This window comes from Littorina saxatilis, linkage group LG10 (assembly GCF_037325665.1).
Source record: "Littorina saxatilis isolate snail1 linkage group LG10, US_GU_Lsax_2.0, whole genome shotgun sequence".
NCBI lineage: Eukaryota > Metazoa > Mollusca > Gastropoda > Littorinimorpha > Littorinidae > Littorina > Littorina saxatilis.
Genome location: NC_090254.1, coordinates 34,068,581 through 34,091,073, shown reverse-complemented (window position 1 = coordinate 34,091,073; position 22,493 = coordinate 34,068,581). Strand labels below are relative to the sequence as shown.

The following is a 22,493-nucleotide window of genomic DNA, read 5'->3' as shown; positions in this document are numbered from 1 at the left end:
CAGAGTTGTCAATGTACAAGATCAACACCATTCCAATTTAAGCACATGTAGTACCCCCACCCCACCCCACCCCACCCCACCCCACCCCACCCCCCCCCCCCCCCAAACAAACAGAAGATTGTGCTTTTTCACCCAGTAAAATAGTTGTTTGGCACTGACTCTTCAAAAGAGTAACATTAGTTGATGCTGTATAAATATCAGCACTGGTTGGTATCATGTGTTGTGTACAATATATGTTTTTCAACTGCATGTACTGCTTTTTCCACAGCAAAAATAAATGGCACACTATGATCTACTTGTGATCACATCCTAACTTGCTGTGATATCTACAATCCTTGACTGTACAAACGTTTTCATTAACAAGGAATTAGCTTACATAAGCATCCGATACCTACAGACAGTCGCATTGTCTATGAAGTATTTTAAGCTACATCCTACAAAACCATCTCATTCCTGCTTCAATTACACATTTCTATGCAGTTCTACTTGGACGGAAGGAGCTTGTAAGGATTCATAATTCCCTTGGGATCTATCAGATTCTTGATCTGTTTCATGAGAGCCACTGCTGACGGTGACTTGCTGTGGTAAATGAAATCCCGTTTCTTGAATCCCAGACCGTGTTCAGCGCTGATGCTGCCCTTGTAGTTGGCTACCCAGTCATAGATGAAGGGCTCGATCAGGTCCATGGTGTGTTGGCTGTATTCTGATGAGGTGACGTTCAGGTGCAAGTTGCCTGCAAAGAAATGGAACCTTTTTATGTCGTTGCAGGAAAAACAAAAATGAAAGAACAAATGAAACTACTGTAAGGCCAAATAAAAAAATAGGTCTGTTTACGGTATCCCGACCGACCCTAATTTTTCGGCCCGACCCTAAACTTTTTTTTCGAAAAATGAATAAAGAAAAGAAAAAGAAAAAACAAATTGGGGGGGGGGGGGGTCTTTGTTGTAAAGTCGCTTTTTGGTGTCAAACCGGAGCGTACTTAGCTATATTGTAATAATTTTTGCTTTGTGAGGAAAGACGATAAAATTCCCTTCGTTTTAAAAAAACAATTGAACAAAATCGGACAGAAATGGACCAAACGAGACGGGGAAAAAATTAAAACAATTTTTTTTTAAATCCGACCGACCGACCCTATTTTTTTCGGCCATGTTACCGTAAACAGACCTATTTTTTTATTTGGCCTAACCGAGTGCCCGAAGCACAACAATCACCTTTGGAGGCAAAGCCAGTCAAACAGGGTTGAGATTTGTTTAGAGTTAATTTCTTTGCCCTACAAAAAACTGCTATGGGCACGCAAAGGTTCCCAAGAGCATACAAGGGGACAGCAGCAGCCACACCCCATCACCAACACAACTCTACAATTCACAGGTGTCTAGCCGGCGACGCAGAAGAAAGGTTGAGCTACTATAAATAGCCCGCGGTCTTTGCCGGCAGACAACTCGGCAGAATCTGCTGTGAAGGGTGACGCAGCAGCAGAAGAAAATACTGGTCTGATGTCAGTAGGAATTGACAGAGATACAGAAGATGTGCACAGTCATGAACATTTCTACCTCCCCCACATATTCTCTTACTCTCTTTTTGACACACATAACTCATATTAAAGCAAATCTTAAGCACTGTTAAGTCGCAGAATAAAACACATGCCCACACTAATGGACATATGACATTCATATACAGTTCTTCTTCTTCTTCTTTGTTCATGGGCTGAAACTCCCACGTTCACTCATGTTTTTGCACGAGTGGGTTTTTACACGTATGACCGATTTTACACTGCCATTCAGGCAGCCACACGCCGCTTTCGGAGGAAGCATGCTGGGTATTTTCATGTGTCTATAACCCACTGAACTCTGACATAGATTACAGGATCTTTTCCGTGCGCATGTGGTCTTGTGCTTGCGTGTATAAGGCACTACCAGGTCTGTACATAAGTTGACCTGAGAGATCGGAAAATCGCCACCCTTAACCCACCAGGCGGCAGCGGCCGGGATTTGAACTCACGACCTTCCGATTAGGAGGCCGATGTCTTATCCACTAGGCCACTGCGCCTGTCGGAGGTAGTCTTAAAATGGGGGTAAATTTACAGAGGGTATGAACAGAACATGTGAGAAAACCGGGTCGTCAAAGGGAAGGAGTCTAAAATGAGGGGAGGGGGTCTTAAAAGGGGGGTTTCACTGTACTCACAAACCATTCAACACACACACTTAACTCTACAGCTACTGTACTCACAAACCACTCAACACACACACTTAACTCTACAGCTACTGTACTCACAAACCACTCAACACACACACTTAACTCTACAGCTACTGTACTCACAAACCACTCAACACACACACTTAACTCTACAGCTACTGTACTCACAAACCACTCAACACACACACACTTAACTCTACAGCTACTGTACTCACAAACCACTCAACACACACACTTAACTCTACAGCTACTGTACTCACAAACCAATCAACACACACACTTAACTCTACAGCTACTGTACTCACAAACCACTCAACACACACACTTAACTCTACAGCTACTGTACTCACAAACCACTCAACACACACACACTTAACTCTACAGCTACTGTACTCACAAACCACTCAACACACACACTTAACTCTACAGCTACTGTACTCACAAACCAATCAACACACACACTTAACTCTACAGCTACTGTACTCACAAACCACTCAACACACACACTTAACTCTACAGCTACTGTACTCACAAACCATTCAACACACACACTTAACTCTACAGCTACTGTACTCACAAACCACTCAACACACACACTTAACTCTACAGCTACTGTACTCACAAACCACTCAACACACACACTTAACTCTACAGCTACTGTACTCACAAACCACTCAACACACACACTTAACTCTACAGTTACTGTACTCACAAACCACTCAACACACACACTTAACTCTACAGCTACTGTACTCACAAACCACTCAACACACACACTTAACTCTACAGCTATACTGTACTCACAAACCACTCAACACACACACTTAACTCTACAGCTATACTGTTCTCACAAACCACTCAACACACACACTTAACTCTACAGCTACTGTACTCACAAACCACTCAACACACACACTTAACTCTACGGCTATACTGTACTCACAAACCACTCAACACACACACTTAACTCTACAGCTATACTGTACTCACAAACCACTCAACACACACACTTAACTCTACAGCTATACTGTACTCACAAACCACTCAACACACACACTTAACTCTACAGCTATACTGTACTCACAAACCACTCAACACACACACTTAACTCTACAGCTATACTGTACTCACAAACCATTCAACACACACACTTAACTCTACAGCTATACTGTACTCACAAACCACTCAACACACACACTTAACTCTACAGCTATACTGTACTCACAAACCATTCAACACACACACTTAACTCTACAGCTATACTGTACTCACAAACCACTCAACACACACACTTAACTCTACAGCTATACTGTACTCACAAACCACTCAACACACACACTTAACTCTACAGCTATACTGTACTCACAAACCATTCAACACACACACTTAACTCTACAGCTATACTGTACTCACAAACCATTCAACACACACACTTAACTCTACAGCTACTGTACTCACAAACCATATGTTCAACACACACACTTAACTCTACAGCTATACTGTACTCACAAACCATTCAACACACACACTTAACTCTACAGCTACTGTACTCACAAACCACTCGACACACACACTTAACTCTACAGCTATACTGTACTCACAAACCACTCAACACACACACTTAACTCTACAGCTACTGTACTCACAAACCACTCAACACACACACTTAACTCTACAGCTATACTGTACTCACAAACCACTCAACACACACACATAACTCTACAGCTACTGTACTCACAAACCACTCAACACACACACTTAACTCTACAGCTATACTGTACTCACAAACCACTCAACACACACACACACTTAACTCTACAGCTATACTGTACTCACAAACCACTCAACACACACACTTAACTCTACAGCTATACTGTACTCACAAACCACTCAACACACACACTTAACTCTACAGCTACTGTACTCACAAACCACTCAACACACACACACTTAACTCTACAGCTATACTGTACTCACAAACCACTCAACACACACACTTAACTCTACAGCTATACTGTACTCACAAACCACTCAACACACACACTTAACTCTACAGCTATACTGTACTCACAAACCACTCAACACACACACTTAACTCTACAGCTATACTGTACTCACAAACCACTCAACACACACACTTAACTCTACAGCTATACTGTACTCACAAACCACTCAACACACACACTTAACTCTACAGCTATACTGTACTCACAAACCACTCAACACACACACTTAACTCTACAGCTATACTGTACTCACAAACCACTCAACACACACACTTAACTCTACAGCTATACCGTACTCACAAACCACTCAACACACACACTTAACTCTACAGCTATACCGTACTCACAAACCACTCAACACACACACTTAACTCTACAGCTATACTGTACTCACAAACCACTCAACACACACACTTAACTCTATAGCTATACTGTACTCACAAACCACTCAACACACACACTTAACTCTACAGCTATACTGTACTCACAAACCACTCAACACACACACTTAACTCTACAGCTACTGTACTCACCATCCCCAATGTGACCGTAGCCTACGACGCGCTTCGCTGATCCCTCAACTCGCTCACGCATGTCCTCCACTAGCTGATAAAAAGATGGCAGCGGCAGAGAGACGTCGTACTTGTAGCAGTAGCCATCGTGAAGCAGCCCTTCAGCCATCCTTTCTCGCAGCCCCCAGATCGCCTGTAAGGAAATGTAATAGTATGAATGTAGGAGCAGTATATGACTATTCACAGTAAACAGAACTGCAGCATGACCTTGGACAAGGTATACAGGTTTTTTTATCAGTGTTTTTAATAAATAATAAACTCCAAAATGTTAATGCCAGAAATATTCCCTTACTAGGCAATACAGTAGAACCCCTATTTTAAGATTTCCTCCCTTTGAAAATCCTGCATACTTTTTTTTTTTAGATTTTCTGTTCACAGCTTCATTTAATGACTTATACTGTACCTCCCTTTAACACTTTCTACCCCAGCTACGTTGACCAAGGAAACTTTTAGCCGAGACCAGCTGTGCTGCAGCAGGTCACTCAGAATTGTAGTAACTGTGTAGAACTGTGTATCAACACGCTGGAATGCAGGTGTTAGATCGACGTTTCAGGAAGTGACTGTGTGTACGGATATATCCGTACTAAGTCAGATAGAGCCATATGAGTGGGTACGGATATATCCGTACCTGGGAGACAATGAGTTAAAGACCAGATGTCAGATTAAGGGGAGTCTTAAAGGCTGCCATATTCGTAGCGTTCATTAATTAATTCATATTGTTTACATGTGCCAATAATGTTATAAAACTGTACCTAAGGGGATATAATAACGATTGGCTGTAGCTTTTGAACACAGAAAAAATTATTTCAGTATTGCAAGGTGGTGTTGATAGTGTCGAATGTAAACAGAACAGTCTCAAACGCCATCTTTGGTTTACGAAACGTCATGAAGTGACGTCAACGGTCTAAGAATAGCCTAAGTCCTGGAGAACTGTTGCTAAACAATGCAATAAAGAATTAATTATTTCTCGTAATTGGTAAGGACTTCAAACCTAAAACTTTGCAGGAAGCTTAATTTATACATCCCCGCAACGATGGGAAAAGCCCTGGAAGTAATTAAACTAATTAAATAGGACTATGTCAGCCTTTAAGGGTAACACCCCAGTTAACATGTTTGTCTGTTCAAGCAGGGTATTTTGAACAGCTTAAATACCATCAACTTTTGATAACATAACTTTGTTTGTGCTTCAGACATTTACCTATCTGCAGGGTGAAAGCTGGGAATCCCGCAAAATGAGTAATGCGTTGGCCGTTAACATGTTCAAACTGTTCTAACGCTGCCCTCCTTGGATGTATTCGTAATTCAGAAAAATTAATCTGTCTAGAAATAACTTTTGAAATCGGGACATCAGAGATTCCTTACGATAACTTTTATCGATGTTACCTGTATTTTGGTAGTGTCAGTAGCAAGCGTCCCATCCATAGCTTTCCCCTTCTCCATGAGTCCTTCCAGCAAGGCAGACAACTTTTCTTCATCGTGCTCCTTGTTGGAGCCCCCTGTCTCGATCAGAACGTAGAACGGGCTGGCGGAGATGGGGTTGATCAGGCGCAGATTCTCCCCAATCATCTCCATGGAAGCGGTGTCCATGAACTCAAAGGCTGACAGAATCTCACCCAGCTTCGTCTTGGTTTCTCTGAAGATGTCCAGTACTCCCTGGAAATTTGCGCAGCCTGTGCCAATGAGAAAGAAAACAAGTCGCGTAAGGCGAAAATACAACATTTAGTCAAGCTCAGTCGAACTCACAGAATGAAACTGAACGCATTGCATTATTTCCGCAAGACCGTACACTCGTAGCATCGTCTGTCCACCGCTCGTGGCAAAGGCAGTGAAATTAACAATCCAGAAAAGCGCGGTAGCGGTTGCGCTGAGGAGGATAGCACGCTTTTCTATATCTCTATTCTTTTTAACTCTCTGAACGTGTTTTTAATCCAAACATATCATATCTCTATGTTTTTGGAATCAGGAACGGACACGGAATAAGATGAAATTGATTTTAAATCGATTTCGGAAATTTAATTTTAATCATAATTTTTATATTTTATATTTTCAGAGCTTGTTTTTAATCCGAATATAACATATTTATATGTTTTTGGAATCAGAAAATGATGAAGATTACAATAAACGTAATTTTGGATCGTTTTATAAAAAAAAAATTTAAATTACAATTTTCAGATTTTTAATGACCAAAGTCATTAATTAATTTTTAAGCCTCCAAGCTGAAATGCAATACCAAAGTCCGGCCTTCGTCGAAGATTGCTTGGCAAAATGTCAATCAATTTGATTGAAAAATGAGGGTGTGACAGTGCCGCCTCAACTTTTACAAAATGCCAGATATGACGTCATCAAAGACATTTATCGAAAAAATGAAAAAAACATCTGGGGATATCATACCCAGGAACTCTCATGAAAAATTTCATAAAGATCGGTCCAGTAGTTTACTCTGAATCGCTCTACACACACACACACACACACACACACACACACACACACACACACACACACACACACACACACACATACACCACGACCCTCGTCTCAATTCCCCCCTCTATGTTAAACATTTAGTCAAAACTTGACTAAATGTAAAAAGCAGAAATAACAGTACAGTGGTACCTGCGATAAGTGGCCCCTCTGATGAGAGAACACCTCCCTTGAAAGGACACCTTCTGTTGTCCCTTTTTCTATCATCTCTACCAAAATAGACCTGTCATGACAGGCCACCTGCAATTTAAGGACACTTTGGGCTAGTCCAAAGGGTGTCCTTTCATTGCAGGTACCACTGTAATGTAAAGTTTGAAAAATTAAATCATCAGTAACTGAAGGAATAGGGAGTAAACTGATGGATGATTTTGTTAATGGTACTGTTGAACTGTCAAGAAGTTGCCTCCCTTGTGACAAAATTTTAGTCTCAAATTCCCAATAGGCCCCTCCTTTTTACAACCAATTTTTCTGGACATTTTCAAGGTCGTAAGTGGGAGGTTTTAGACTATCATATAATAGCTCACCTAGGAGAGCTACACTGACAACGTTTGGTCGCTGTGGACATAAAATGGACGCTTTGGTGATGATTCCCAGAGTTCCCTCTGCACCGATGAGAAGTTGTTTGAGGTCGTACCCTGTGTTGTCTTTCCGTAATGTCGACATGCAGTCCAGCACCTCACCACTTGGCAATACCTGAAATTATTAGGATGAAAATATTAATATATGTTCAAGATTTGTTCAAGAACATCAAAATGTCCCCTGCTTTGGCAGTATGAGATTAATTCTGTTGTCAATTATTCAAGAAGGACAGCTCTACAAAGACTACATGTACTATGAAAACAATGGATTTGAATCCCTCCTAAATCTGGTAGGAAATGGCCCCCAAAAACAAGCATATGAATGATCAGACATGAAATGCATCCAGTAAGCCTCTCCTCTCCTCTCCCTCTCCTGGGTGGGTGATAAATCGCACCAAAGCCGGCCATTCAATCACAGACAACAATGTAGACATAGGAAGAATTTGCCTCCTCGTGTAACCAACACACCAAAAGAGAGCTAGCATGATTTGTGCAACTCCCATGAGAATAAACAACAACAACAAGTCTTGGGCTTTTGATCTTACATTGAAACAAAAAACACAACAACAACAAAAACACAAAACAACAATAACAAGAGTAACAACAACATCAACAACAGTTGCAGCAGCAGCAACAACAAAAAAGCAACAACAACAACAACAAAATAAACATTTTGATAGTAAAGACTCACAGCTTCCAATCCCAGAACACTTCCATGCAGAGACCCATGCCTGAGCAGCCTGACGCCACCAGCGTTGGTTGCCAGGTTACCACCAATATGACAGCTGCCCTTGGCGCCAAGGTCAAGGGGCATGGTCAGTCCCCGCTGAGCCACGTGATCGTCCAGTGCTGCAAGGACACAGCCCGCCTGACACACCAGTGTGCCTGCAACAAAACAGGAGAAACATTCTTCTTCTTCATTCATGGGCTGAAACTCCCACGTTCACTCATGTTTTTGCACGAGTGGGTTTTAACGTGTATGACCATTTTTACTCTACCATTCAGGCAGCCATACACTTGGTCTTGTGCTTGCGTTTACACACAAAGGGAGATAAGGCACTAGCAGGTCTGCACATCTCCACCCTTAGCCCACCAGGTACGGCCAGGATTCAAACCTGTGTCCTTTCGCATAGGAGGCCGATGTCTTATCCACTCAGCCAATGGGGCCCGTCAGGGAGAAACATTCAAAACACGTCAAAATGAATATTCACACCTGAAAAATGTTTCTATTTTAAAAGGCTTGGAAAATGTTAAGCTGCTGCCTGCATGGAACAGATTGAGCATATATAAAAAAAAATGTTTAACCTACTTACAGACTGCTGTCGTATGCTTCAATATGAAGTGTAAACAGTGAAATAGACGCAAAAGTCAGATCAGACAATGTTACAGCTTTAACATTTTCTGTCAATGAATGACTACACGTATTAGTATTACTGCTTTTCAAGTGATCATTTGCAGGTTTACTTTTCTTTTTTGTTTTCTGTGTGTTTTTTGACAGCATAACTGCCAGTAAATAAGTTAAAAAAAAAAGTAAAAAAAAATATTTGCAAGGAAAAATAGAAGAAAAAACAAGTCGCGTAAGGCGAAAATACAATATTTAGTCAAGTAGCTGTCGAACTCACAGAATGAAAGTGAACGCAATGCCATTTTTCAGCAAGACCGTATACTCGTAGCATCGTCAGTCCACCGCTCATGGCAAAGGCAGTGAAATTGACAAGAAGAGCGGGATAGTAGTTGCGCTAAGAAGGATAGCACGCTTTTCTGTACCTCTCTTTGTTTTAACTTTCTGAGCGTGTTTTTAATCCAAACATATCATATCTATATGTTTTTGGAATCAGGAACCGACAAGGAATAAGATGAAAGTGTTTTTAAATTGATTTGGACAATTTAATTTTGATAATAATTTTTATATATTTAATTTTCAGAGCTTGTTTTTAATCCGAATATAACATATTTATATGTTTTTGGAATCAGCAAATGATGGAGAATAAGATAAACGTAAATTTGGATCGTTTTATAAATTTTTATTTTTTTTTACAATTTTCCGATTTTTAATGACCAAAGTCATTAATTAATTTTTAAGCCACCAAGCTGAAATGCAATACCGAAGTCCGGGCTTCGTCAAAGATTACTTGACCAAAATTTCAACCAATTTGGTTGAAAAATGAGGGCTTGACAGTGCCGCCTCAACTTTCACGAAAAGCCGGATATGACGTCATCAAAGACATTTATCAAAAAAATGAAAAAAACGTTCGGGGATTTCATACCCAGGAACTCTCATGTCAAATTTCATAAAGATCGGTCCAGTAGTTTAGTCTGAATCGCTCTACACACACACACAGACACACACACACACACACGCACACACACACGCACGCACATACACCACGACCCTCGTTTCGATTCCCCCTCGATGTTAAAATATTTAGTCAAAACTTGACTAAATATAAAAAGATGAACAAATTTAGAGAAAAACTGTAAAAGAAGGCTTTACCAGACACTTCATCGAGACTGATGATGTTGTTCATGAGTTGTGTAGAAATAATGACCTCATCAAACACAGGCACGCTGCCAGCAACCAGCCCGGTGTTGCCTCCTTGTGGCACGACGGCAAGACCTCGATCATGACAGTAACTGACGATGGCTGACACCTCTTCTGTTGTCTTGGGGCGCAGCACTATTGTACTTGCTCCTGGAGACATAAGTTTAATTGTTTTACCCCATTGACTGTCACAGGTATCAGGTACATTCTTTGCTATAAAAACAAATCAATACTCTGACAAGGGAGACAACCACTTTATATGCACTTTACACTTTCAGCAAGACGATTGTCTCCCCTAGAGAAAAAATTTCAGTTTTAGTATAATTCTGTTTTTCTTTTATGTTTTTTTTTTTTAAACTTTGTTCATCTCACCACAGTCCCTTTGTTGTTTAGACTTAGTATAATTGTCAAACTTTGTATGTAATAAATTTGTATTGATTTTATTTAACTTAAAGGCTTACTAACTCGCTCCCGTGTTTACGATGTGTAGTTTGCCCACAATCGATGTCAAATGCATCATAAGGCCATATAATGACGATATGTCGCAATGCGCGGACCATATACATGCATTACAGCTTGTTCTAGCCTCTGAAAAAGTGAGGATGTCAACAAAGACGCGGAGTTATTTCCCTTGCGTCAACGTTACCTCTGTTTGCAAATCTATAAATAGGACGATCTAGATCAAAATAAAAATTCAAATATCTCAACATTTAAGGGGTCCTAGACCACAATATCTTGCAGGGAACTTAATCTAGCATGTCTCCAGCTGTGGGTAAAGCAATTAGCGTGAATAGTCATCAGCTTTCTATGCCTTTAATTCTTCCAGCATTCAAGGGATCAAAAGCTTGAATTCTGCAAGAAAATATTTGAACATGGATATACTTGTAAACAAGGCTGGGATGAAAGGTTATCAAGTAAACTATGTCAAACTGATTTTTGAATTAGTGATTTAAGTATATCTTGAAAGATGGTTTTGGGAAAAACTTAATAAATGGTATCTGCACCACACACATACAAAACAGGGGCAGACGAGGGGGGGGGGGGCACAGGGGGCACGTGCCCCCCCCCCCCCCACCGAAAAAAAAAAAAAAAAAAAAAGAAGAAGAAAAAAAAAGGTTTTTCTATGCTGATTCTATGACCATTTCTAAGTTCAAATGGCACCAGATGGCACCATTTTGCTTCTTTGGGCAAATTTTTTTTTCCGGGGGGGCATGCCCCCGGACCCCCCTAGCAAATTCGGGCGCTTCGCGCCCATCACATTCACTTTCGATTCAAAGTGCCCCCCCCCTTACAAAGCAACTGATCCGCCCCTGCAAAAGTGAATTTGAACTGATTCAGAATACTTTATAACAAACCAAAAATAAACACCCATAGTTTAAGAATCTTTCATATGTTAAAAGTAACCAAAAAGTATGAAATGTAGTCAGCTATCTTTTAAGTTTTAATAAAGACCTTGGGTGGCAAGGTCCCAAACTTATCGCTAGACTTGTGCACACACACCCACTTGGTCTCTGGATATGAAGAGATGCAACTAACGAAATTGCTTTTCATAGCTACTTTATATTTTTATCAGAACATTTTAAGAATACCTTTTTATATCCAAGTATCTCTTATTACCACTTTTAATTAGATGAGCACCGGCACGGTTGGCCTAGTGGTAAGGCGTCCGCCCCGTGATCGGGAGGTTGTGGGTTCGAACCCCGGCCGGGTCATACCTAAGACTTTAAAATTGGCAATCTAGTGGCTGCTCCGCCTGGCGTCTGGCATTATGGGGTTAGTGCTAGGACTGGTTGGTCCGGTGTCAGAATAATGTGACTGGGTGAGACATGAAGCCTGTGCTGCGACTTCTGTCTTGTGTGTGGCGCACGTTATATGTCAGAGCAGCACCGCCCTGATATGGCCCTTCGTGGTCGGCTGGGCGTTAAGCAAACAAACAAACAAACAAATTAGATGAGTGAGAGTGTGCGGGGGGTGGGAGGGTGGTGAACCACTGTACATAAAGTGAAAGTTTGTGTGCGCGCCTGTGTGTGTTTTTAATCTAAGACAAATGTTGCCAATGTTTTTACAGAGTGACGTTAAATAAACTATTTTATCATCATATGAACAGAAATGTAAATATTTTGTTACCTACACTTTGAAGTGTCACTTCTACAGACAAAACGGGTCAAGGTATTCAATAATAGTACATACAAGCAGAAATATTTCACTGTTAAGTTTGCAACTACAGTGGGTTTAGTTATTTTCATGTGAGTGTGCCTGCATAACAATTAACATAGATCTGCTTTTTTTTAAGATTGCATTAATCTACCAGAAACTGCATGTAAGTAAAATGAAGAAATAACAAGGGGTAGTGATTAAGCGAACAAAAATACTGTTGTTAGTATATAAGGAAGGGGAAAGTCTGCATGCAAAAGTATGTTGAACCACTTGTGCAGCCTTAAAGGCTGCCATACTCGTAGCGCTCATTAATTAATTCATATTGTTTACATGTGCCAATAATGTTATAAAACTGCACCTAAGGGGATATAATAACAATTGGCTGTAGCTTTCGAACACAGAAAAAATTATTTCAGAATTGCAAAGTGGTGTTGATAGTGTCGAATGTAAGCAGAACAGTCTCAAACGCCATCTTTGGTTTACGAAACGTCACGAAGTGACCCCAATTCTTGGAGAACTGTTGCTAAACAATGCAATAAAGAATTGATTATTTCTCGTAATTGGTAAGGACTTCAAACCTAAAACTTTGCAGGAAGCTTAATTTATACATCCCCGCAACGATGGGAAAAGCCCTGGAAGTAATTAAACTAATTAAATAGGACTATATGTCAGCCTTAAAACAACTAACAATAATGGAAAACCAGAAGATAAGCCCTGGAAAACTTAAAGCGCTTATTAGCATGTGTTCAGATTTACATATATGTTCAAGAGCATGCGTATACAGTAGAACCCTCCTTTTTGGCTTTTAAGACATCCAACTCTTAAATATCCAGGTTTCCCAATTGCTTCGTTTCCGGCCGATTTATGTGGAGCACGTGATGCGCACAAAAACTATTGGCGGTCTAGAAGTGTTGTCTGCGCAATGATCGCGGCGGCGCCCGCGGCTTTCTTGACCACCTAGGACAACCGCGCACGTTGTGATACGTCATTCGTTAGACCTCAATAGGAGGGAGTCTTACAATGGGATTGGGAGTACATTCACACAGTTTATGAACAGAAAATCTGAGAAAACAGGGTCTTAAAAGGGAGGGAGTCTTAAATTTGGGGGTCTTAAAGCGAGGGTTCCACTGTACACACACTCTTGTGCAAATTCTCTGGATCTGTACGGGGTCCTACTTTTCTCTTCAACCACAACCCACCTCTGACAGTTCGGAGCCAGTCAGTGTTGTAGCCGTCAAGATCCGACTTGTCCGTGATGACACGACCTGACACCAACCGTTCCAACGACGACACGTCGGCGTCAGTCAGGGTGGCGAACGGTCCTCTCTTTAGTTTGGGATACCGTTTGCTGGTCAGTTCCACCTGCGATAATCTGCGTCCCATACCCGTGATACACTGAAACTTTCGGACTTGAAGGCACTGACATGACGGGCATAGTTTCGAGGCAGCGAACCTCGTCAGGGATAATCTGGAGGCGTGAAGAACGCGGCCGTGAAGTGCAGACATTTTGACGGGTTTAAGGTCGGACGGTCGATCACATGTGGAATGACCTGTCTTATCACTTTGACATACTTTCTCAAAAGCATCCAGGTAAGGCCTAGGTAAACACTGGGATGTCGTGAGAGTGATTCCCCTTGGCAAAAGACCAACGAGTGACTGTTCTTTGAACCGTGCCACAGGCACATGATAAGTACTACGCACTGGCTATATTATGCACGATTGTGATGTGAAATCATGACTCTTTATACTTCAATAAATTCATATAAGGGTCTTAACTGATCCAAAGTAGGGGTATTTTTTGTACGTAGGTGTTATTTTATTTGTGTATTGGAAATGCGCCCGGGACTTTGTAGTCGGTTTCATCAGTGGTGGAGTTAGGTGACTCTGAGACTCAGTGCCAGTGGCACGTACACACACACACTGGCAAACAAACACATACAAACACACACACACACACACACACACACACACACACACACACACACGCGCTACAGTATAGCTAACGTTCATGCACGGCATGAATAACACTACCTGGTGACAAAAAGTACAAAGTTAGACTGAGGCGGTATGCATGTATGTCACAGTTTATTTACCCACCGTTGCCTTTGGCATTAACAAGAGGTCAACAAATACATTTTATTTTGAAGGAATGTTTGAAATACTGCTTCTCCAAAACAACATATACACAACTGTAGATAATCGTAAAACATCACGAGTTTCTGAATTCAAAACAAAGACTGAAAGAGTGACGTCACATTAGGGAGGACACTCCACACACAGCAGAAAACTTGGTACGAATCTCGGCAACGTCCTCCCATCCTGATAGACTCGGCAACACTTGTGTCTCCATGTAGCCGCCAAGTTCACCCTGCAGTGACAGACAGTTAGACCGATAAAGAGATACGCACACATTTACGATCAGACAGACAGACAGACAGATATACACACAGACAGATACTGAGACAGACAAATACTGAGACAGACACACAAACACACAAGCACACACATACACACACACACACACACATACACACACACTCACGCACACATACACACACACACACACACATACACACACACTCACGCACACATACACACACACTGACACACACACCCACACCCACACACACACACACACACTCACACACACACACACCGCACACACACGCTGATGGACATTTTATTGGGTAAACACAAGGTTGATTTCAACGGGTTGGGGTTGGGGTAGGGTGATCATTAATACAGGTCACATATTAATTTCTACTAATTGACTAAGTGTGTGTCTGTCTGTGTCTGCGTGTCTATCTGTGTGTGCTGGTGTGTCTGTGTCTCCCCCGTCTGTGTGTCTGTCTGTCTGTCCGCCTGTCTATCCCTCTGTGTGGTGTATGTGTCTTTTATAATATACCTTCGTAGCATATCCCTTCGCTTTGCTTTGTTTTCTTTTCTCTATTCCACTTTTTATATTTAGTCAAGTTTTGACTAAATATTTTAACATCGAGGGGGAATCGAAACGAGGGTCGTGGTGTATGTGCGTGCGTGTGTGCGTGCGTGTGTGTGTGTGTGTGTGTAGAGCGATTCAGACTAAACTACTGGACCGATCTTTATGAAATTTGACATGAGAGTTCCTGGGTATGAAATCCCCATACGTTTTTTCATTTTTTTGATAAATGTCTTTGATGACGTCATATCCGGCTTTTCGTGAAAGTTGAGGCGGCACTGTCACGCCCTCATTTTTCAACCAAATTGGTTGAAATTTTGGTCAAGTAATCTTCGACGAAGCCCGGGGTTCGGTATTGCATTTCAGCTTGGTGGCTTAAAAATTAATTAATGACTTTGGTCATTAAAAATCGGAAAATTGTAAAATAAAATAAACATTTATAAAACGATCCAAATTTACGTTTATCTTATTCTCCATCATTTGCTGATTCCAAAAACATATAAATATGTTATATTCGGATTAAAAACAAGCTCTGAAAATTAAATATATAAAAATTATTATCAAAATTAAATTGTCCAAATCAATTTAAAAACACTTTCATCTTATTCCTTGTCGGTTCCTGATTCCAAAAACATATAGATATGATATGTTTGGATTAAAAACACGCTCAGAAAGTTAAAACAAAGAGAGGTACAGAAAAGCGTGCTATCCTTCTTAGCGCAACAACTACCCCGCTCTTCTTGTCAATTTCACTGCCTTTGCCATGAGCGGTGGCCTGACGATGCTACGAGTAAAATGGCATTGCGTTCAGTTTCATTCTGTGAGTTCGACAGCTACTTGACTAAATATTGTATTTTTGCCTTACGCGACTTGTTAAATGATACGGTACAGCCTGGTATACATACCTGTAGACAGGCATGGCTGTGAAGGAATTCCAGTGCCTGTTTGCAGCCGTCATGACACAGCAGATCTACGTCACTCTTGTTACACGCAGCCACCGTGTCGGGCATGAACTGTGACGTCATCACGGACAGGAAGTGACCCGTACACTCCTTGTACTCGTCGTCTGTCGTGGTAAAGGTCATATTCTTCTAATATATTTATTTTCTAATTTGTGTGTGTTCATTTCTTTCTTTCTTTCTTTTCATTTTTATATTTAGTCAAGTTTTGACTAAATATTTTAACATCGAGGGGGAATCGAAACGAGGGTCGTGGTGTATGTGCGTGTGTGTGTGCGTGTGTGTGTCTGTGTGTGTGTGTGTGTGTGTGTGTGTGTGTAGAGCGATTCAGACTAAACTACTGGACCGATCTTTATGAAATTTGACATGAGAGTTCCTGGGTATGAAATCCCCGAACGTTTTTTTCATTTTTTTGATAAATGTCTTTGATGACGTCATATCCGGCTTTTCGTGAAAGTTGAGGCGGCACTGTCACGCCCTCATTTTTCAACCAAATTGGTTGAAATTTTGGTCAAGTAATCTTCGACGAAGCCCGGGACTCGGTATTGCATTTCAGCTTGGTGGCTTAAAAATTAATTGATGACTTTGGTCATTAAAAATCTGAAAATTGTAAAAAAAAATAAAAATTTATAAAACGATCCAAATTTACGTTTATCTTATTCTCCATCATTTGCTGATTCCAAAAACATATAAATATGTTATATTCGGATTAAAAACAAGCTCTGAAAATTAAATATATAAAAATTATTATCAAATTTCTTTTTTCGAAATCAATTTAAAAACACTTTCATCTTATTCCTTGTCGGTTCCTGATTCCAAAAATATATAGATATGATATGTTTGGATTAAAAACACGCTCAGAAAGTTAAAACGAAGAGAGGTACAGAAAAGCGTGCTATCCTTCTCAGCGCAACGAATACCCCGCTCTTCTTGTCAATTCCACGTGCACTGCCTTTGCCACGGGCGGTGGAGTGACGATGCTACGAGTATACGGTCTTGCTGCGTTGCGTTGCGTTCAGTTTCATTCTGTGAGTTCGACAGCTACTTGACTAAATATTGTATTTTCGCCTTACGCGACTTGTTATATTTAGTCAAGTTTTGACTAAATATTCGAGGGGGAATCGAAACGAGGGTCGTGGTGTATGTGCGTGCGTGTGTGCGTGTGTGTGTGTGTGTGTGTGTGTGTAGAGCGATTCAGACTAAACTACTGGACCGATCTTTATGAAATTTGACATGAGAGTTCCTGGGTATGAAATCCCCGAACGTTTTTTTCATTTTTTTGATAAATGTCTTTGATGACGTCATATCCGGCTTTTCGTGAAAGTTGAGGCGGCACTGTCACGCCCTCATTTTTCAACCAAATTGGTTCAAATTTTGGTCAAGTAATCTTCGACGAAGCCCGGGGTTCGGTATTGCATTTCAGCTTGGTGGCTTAAAAAATAATTAATGACTTTGGTCATTAAAAATCTGAAAATTGTAAAAAAAAAAAATTTTTTTATAAAACGATCCAAATTTACGTTTATCTTATTCTCCATCATTTGCTGATTCCAAAAACATATAAATATGTTATATTCGGATTAAAAACAAGCTCTGAAAATTAAATATATAAAAATTATTATCAAAATATTTTTTTCGAAATCAATTTAAAAACACTTTCATCTTATTCCTTGTCGGTTCCTGATTCCAAAAATATATAGATATGATATGTTTGGATTAAAAACACGCTCAGAAAGTTAAAACGAAGAGAGGTACGAATACCCCGCTCTTCTTGTCAATTCCACGGGCACTGCCTTTGCCACGGGCGGTGGAGTGACGATGCTACGAGTATACGGTCTTGCTGCGTTGCGTTGCGTTCAGTTTCATTCTGTGAGTTCGACAGCTACTTGACTAAATATTGTATTTTCGCCTTACGCGACTTGTTTTCTCTTTCTTTCTCTCTCTTTCTTTCTTTCTCTCTTTCTTTCCTTCTTTCTTTTTATTTAATTTTTTTTTTTTTTGGGGGGGGGGGGGTGGGGGGCGTTCTCCCTGGCTGTTAAAATGATGCCTTTTTTTGTTTGTTTGTTGTTGTTGCATGCAGTGTTAGTATACAACTCCACTGACACCGCCAAATAACATTAACAATATACACTGACCCGCACAAACAGAAAGTTAACTGAAATCTAAGTACAGTCTTCAAGACTGCAGAACGATGAAGGGAAAAAACTATCGTTCTCTCCTCTCTCTCTCCCCCATCTCCCCCCCTCTCTCTCTCTCTCTCTCTCTCTCTCTCTCTCTCTCTCTCTCTCTCTCTCTCTCTCTTTCGCTCCCTCCCTCTATCTCTCCCTTCCCCCATCTCCTCTCTCTCTCTCTCTCTCTCTCTCTCTCTCTCTCTCTCTCTGTCCCTGTCAGTCTCTCCTCTCCCCCACCCCCTCTCTATCCCCCTCCCAAGCTTACTGCTGTGTGAAGGACAGTTGAGGTCGTTGTGTCCAATCTGTATACACTGGTCAAAGCCTTCAATCATGGGGTAGTAGGCCACAAAAGCGTAACACATTTCTCCCTGTATTCAAACGACAAGAAAAAAACGCGCGTTAGTTAACTGTGTACACAAACAAATGTGTACAGATACTTGAGCCCCACGAGCATCGCCAGAAACATTGTTATTGCATTCATTTTTACATTTAGTCAAATTTTGACTAAATGTTTTAACGTAGAGGGGGGAATCGAGACGAGGGTGTGGTGTATGTGTGTGTGTGTGTGTGTGTAGAGCGATTCAGAGAAAACTACTGGACCGATCTTCATGAAACTTGACATGAGAGATCCTGAGTATGGTATCTCCAGATGGTTTTTTTTCATTTTTTTGATAAATGTGTTTGATGACGTCATATCCGGCTTTTCGTGAAAGTTGAGGCGGCACTGTCACGCTCCGAGTCAATTTTCAACCAAATGGGTTGAAATTTTGGTCAAGTAATCTTCGACAAAGCCCGGACTTTGGTATTACATTTCAGCTTGGAGGCTTAAAATTTAATTAATGAGTTTGCTCATTAAAGTTGTCATTAAAATCGAATTTTTTCAAACAGATTTAAAATTGATTGCATCGTATTCTTCATCACGTTCTGAATCTAAAAATATGTACATATGTCATGTTTACTCTTAAAATGTGATCACAAATAACGAAAATAGATTAATTAGTCTTACGATTAAAAGTTAAGAAATCGATCCAAAAATGATTTCATCTTATTTTTTATCATTTCCTGATTCCAAAAACATATAGATATGATAGGTTGTATTCAAAACAAGCTCAGAAAGTTAACAAGAATACAGAAAAGCGCGCTTTCCTGCTTAGCACAATACGCTACCGCGCTAATCTGGCGTGTCAATATCACTACGTTTTGCACGTGGAAGGTGAGCGATTTCCTTCACGCGGGGATTGACGAAGCTGTACTGTCTTGGTGAAAAAATACAGTGCCTTCACAGTTTCATTCCGTGAGTTCGACAGCTTGACTAAATGTAGTAATTTCGCCTTACGCGACTTGTTGTTTCTTGAAATTCAAAACGGACAGTTGAGTTAAAATACACTGTACCTTTTGTTTCATTTTGGTTTTATTTATTCGAATAACAAGAATCATTTGTTGTTCTTTCTTCGATCAAATGCCTTCTACCCTCTCCCGGTTGCTGACCATACGAGTTTGATTCATGATAATTACAACCCGGTGCAAGAACCCTCCAGGCAATAAAATTGAATGGATTTGACGAGCCAAACCGCGGAGGACGGTGTTTTCCTTTTATTATAGACAGGAATAAGGTGCGACCCCCCACCCCTCCCTTCATTACCCTTCCGATTTTATTTTAAATTTTAAAAGATTTTAATTGTTGTGTGTTTTTTTGCTTTTCGCCAAACCAGTGCTATGTGTCATGTTACCTACAATCGTTATAACGGTTTTACCAATGTTTAACTAGGGCGGATTGAAATGGTATCGTGCAGAAATGCAAAATCAGAAACTTACATCTGACCCTTCTCCAAAGTAGACAGTTTTGTTTCGTTGCTGAACACCATCTTTGGAGCTGAACAGACAGGTCAAGCGAAGAAAGTCCCCTTTGAAAACAAAAAGTTACTCTTTTGGTCGTTCTGGGTTACATGTGCGCGCGTTCATATGTGTCGTGTGTGCATGCGTTATGTGTGAGTGTGTGTGTGTTTGTGTATGTGTGTGTGTGTGTGTGTGTGCCAGTGTATGTGTGTGTGTGTGACAGTGTGTGTGTGTGTGTATGTGTGTGTGTCCGTGTGTGTGTGTGTGCGTGTGTGTGTGCGTGTGTGTGTGTGTGTGTGTCACGTGTGTGTGTGTGTCGTGTGTGTGTGCATGACGGTGTGTGTATGTGTGGGTGCGTGCGTAAGTGTGTGTGTGTGTGTGTGTGTGTGTGTGTGTGTGTGTGTGTGTGTGTGTGTGTGTCCGTCCTACCTGGTCTGACGGTCACAGGGGCGTGCAGGTGATGTACAGGGGGGCTGTTAAAGTCGTAGGTGTCGTCATGGATCACCTGAGTGATGCTGCCGTCACCGTGGATCACCTCCAGCCTCCCACCAGATCCTGCACACACACATATGCTGTCATGATCACCATGCACACCCTTCTCAATGCAGTTTCAGACAAGAACGGAGACAAGTCGGAAAGAGGGGAAGACAAAGGGACAGACAGAATGACTGACGGACGGACAGACGCAGGCGGTCGGACGGAAGGACAACCGGTCAACCAGACAGTGAGCTAGACAGTCAGGCAGGCGGACAGACGGACGGACGGACGGACGGGCGCGGGACAGGCAGACAGACAGACAGATAGACAGACGGATGGGTGGACACTGAAGTGCAGATAGACACACATACAGATTACACATCCACTCAGCTGCCTTCACATCTGTAAAAGTTACATATCCATGTTACAGACACAGACACACAGGCATCACGCACGCATACCTAGCCATTTGCCTTGATCACATGCACACCTTTAAAGGCCGGTTAGGTATACGCGGATGTGACCTGGGGGGGTACGGGGGCATGCCCCCCCCCCCCCCCCACGAAAAAAATAATGTTGATAAAAACAAGAAAAATGGAGCAATCTGAGCCAAGAAACTTCCCCTAATACACCTTCCAAAAAGTAAATTAAAGAAGACAAATTGGATCAAAATAAGGAATCATGACCGATCTTGTGCAACCCGATCCAACAAATTACACTACATGCTACTTTCCGAAACCGTGACTTAGAAGACAAAGGCCGGCTCCTAGGAGAGTCCGGGGGCATACATCCCCGGTAAATTTTGATAAAAATCATGGAAAACGGAGCAATCTGGTGCAATCTGAGCTATCAGTTTTTCTTTATTTTCAACTTTTTTTCTTCTTTTTTCTTAGCCTGGGGGGGGGGGGGGGGGTTTACCGGAAACCCGCCCGGAAACCCCCCCCTGGATCCGCCCCTGCAGGTCTGCGATGGTCTACCTGTGAGATTCTTTGCACAATAAGGAATGTACCTACCAGCCGGTTACAATCGACCCATACAGTAAACAAGCATACCCAGGTAATGCATATGCAGGTGTGCAGTAGTGATGTGGATGGGGTGGGGAAACAGCATGCGCGTGCACTCCCCGCTGCATCCCCCGCTCTGCGCATGTCTGGTGACCCCAGCCGGGATGACCGGGTTCTGCTGACCTACTTGCACGTGCCCAAGGTCAAAAGGTCGAAGGTCGTCGGTGTAGTACACTCTCATACCAGAATGATCTACAAAATATACAGACAAAATTAAGATGTGTATGGGAAGTTGAAATGCAGACACAAAGATGGTCGTGACAATAAAGTCAGTCCTGTGGAGATGTAATGTTGACAATAACCTATTTTAGGACATGTTACTCCGAACACGTTTTTATCAGCCAGCAATATGAATGCCGAATAAAGTCTGGAAGCTGAGGTTTTCACATCTTGAACACACGGCCAGTACCGTGTAACTGGCCTTGACACGGAACGATCCAAGGGGGGCAATCTCAGTCATCTGAAAGAGGGAAATCCAAACGCAATCCGCCTTGTTCGATTTTATGGGCTTGGACGATAGAG

At 41.5% G+C, this 22,493-nt stretch overlaps 2 protein-coding genes across 2 annotated transcripts in view; both read right to left on the bottom strand.

The window, feature by feature from the left end:
• Window positions 1–106: 106 nt before the first annotated feature.
• LOC138978650 (D-2-hydroxyglutarate dehydrogenase, mitochondrial-like) lies at window positions 107–14,205 on the bottom strand. The gene is made up of 7 exons (XM_070351424.1): window positions 13,729–14,205; window positions 10,325–10,522; window positions 8,522–8,715; window positions 7,777–7,945; window positions 6,155–6,441; window positions 4,733–4,904; window positions 107–733 (listed from the first exon to the last, which is right to left on the bottom strand). The coding sequence occupies exons 1-7, from the start codon at window positions 14,033–14,035 to the stop codon at window positions 483–485; spliced, it is 1,578 nt and encodes a 525-aa protein (XP_070207525.1). The 5' UTR covers window positions 14,036–14,205; the 3' UTR covers window positions 107–482.
• A 392-nt stretch (window positions 14,206–14,597) lies between these two features.
• LOC138978649 (DBH-like monooxygenase protein 1) overlaps window positions 14,598–22,493 on the bottom strand; it is a 22,533-nt gene continuing 14,637 nt past the window's right edge. The window contains exons 5-10 of the mRNA XM_070351422.1: window positions 21,960–22,163; window positions 20,860–20,985; window positions 20,410–20,498; window positions 18,860–18,962; window positions 16,373–16,533; window positions 14,598–14,897 (exon numbers count right to left, since the gene is read on the bottom strand). Coding sequence (XP_070207523.1) covers window positions 14,781–14,897; window positions 16,373–16,533; window positions 18,860–18,962; window positions 20,410–20,498; window positions 20,860–20,985; window positions 21,960–22,163 — 800 coding nt within the window. The 3' untranslated portion in view covers window positions 14,598–14,780. The remainder of the gene's footprint in view (window positions 14,898–16,372; window positions 16,534–18,859; window positions 18,963–20,409; window positions 20,499–20,859; window positions 20,986–21,959; window positions 22,164–22,493) is intronic.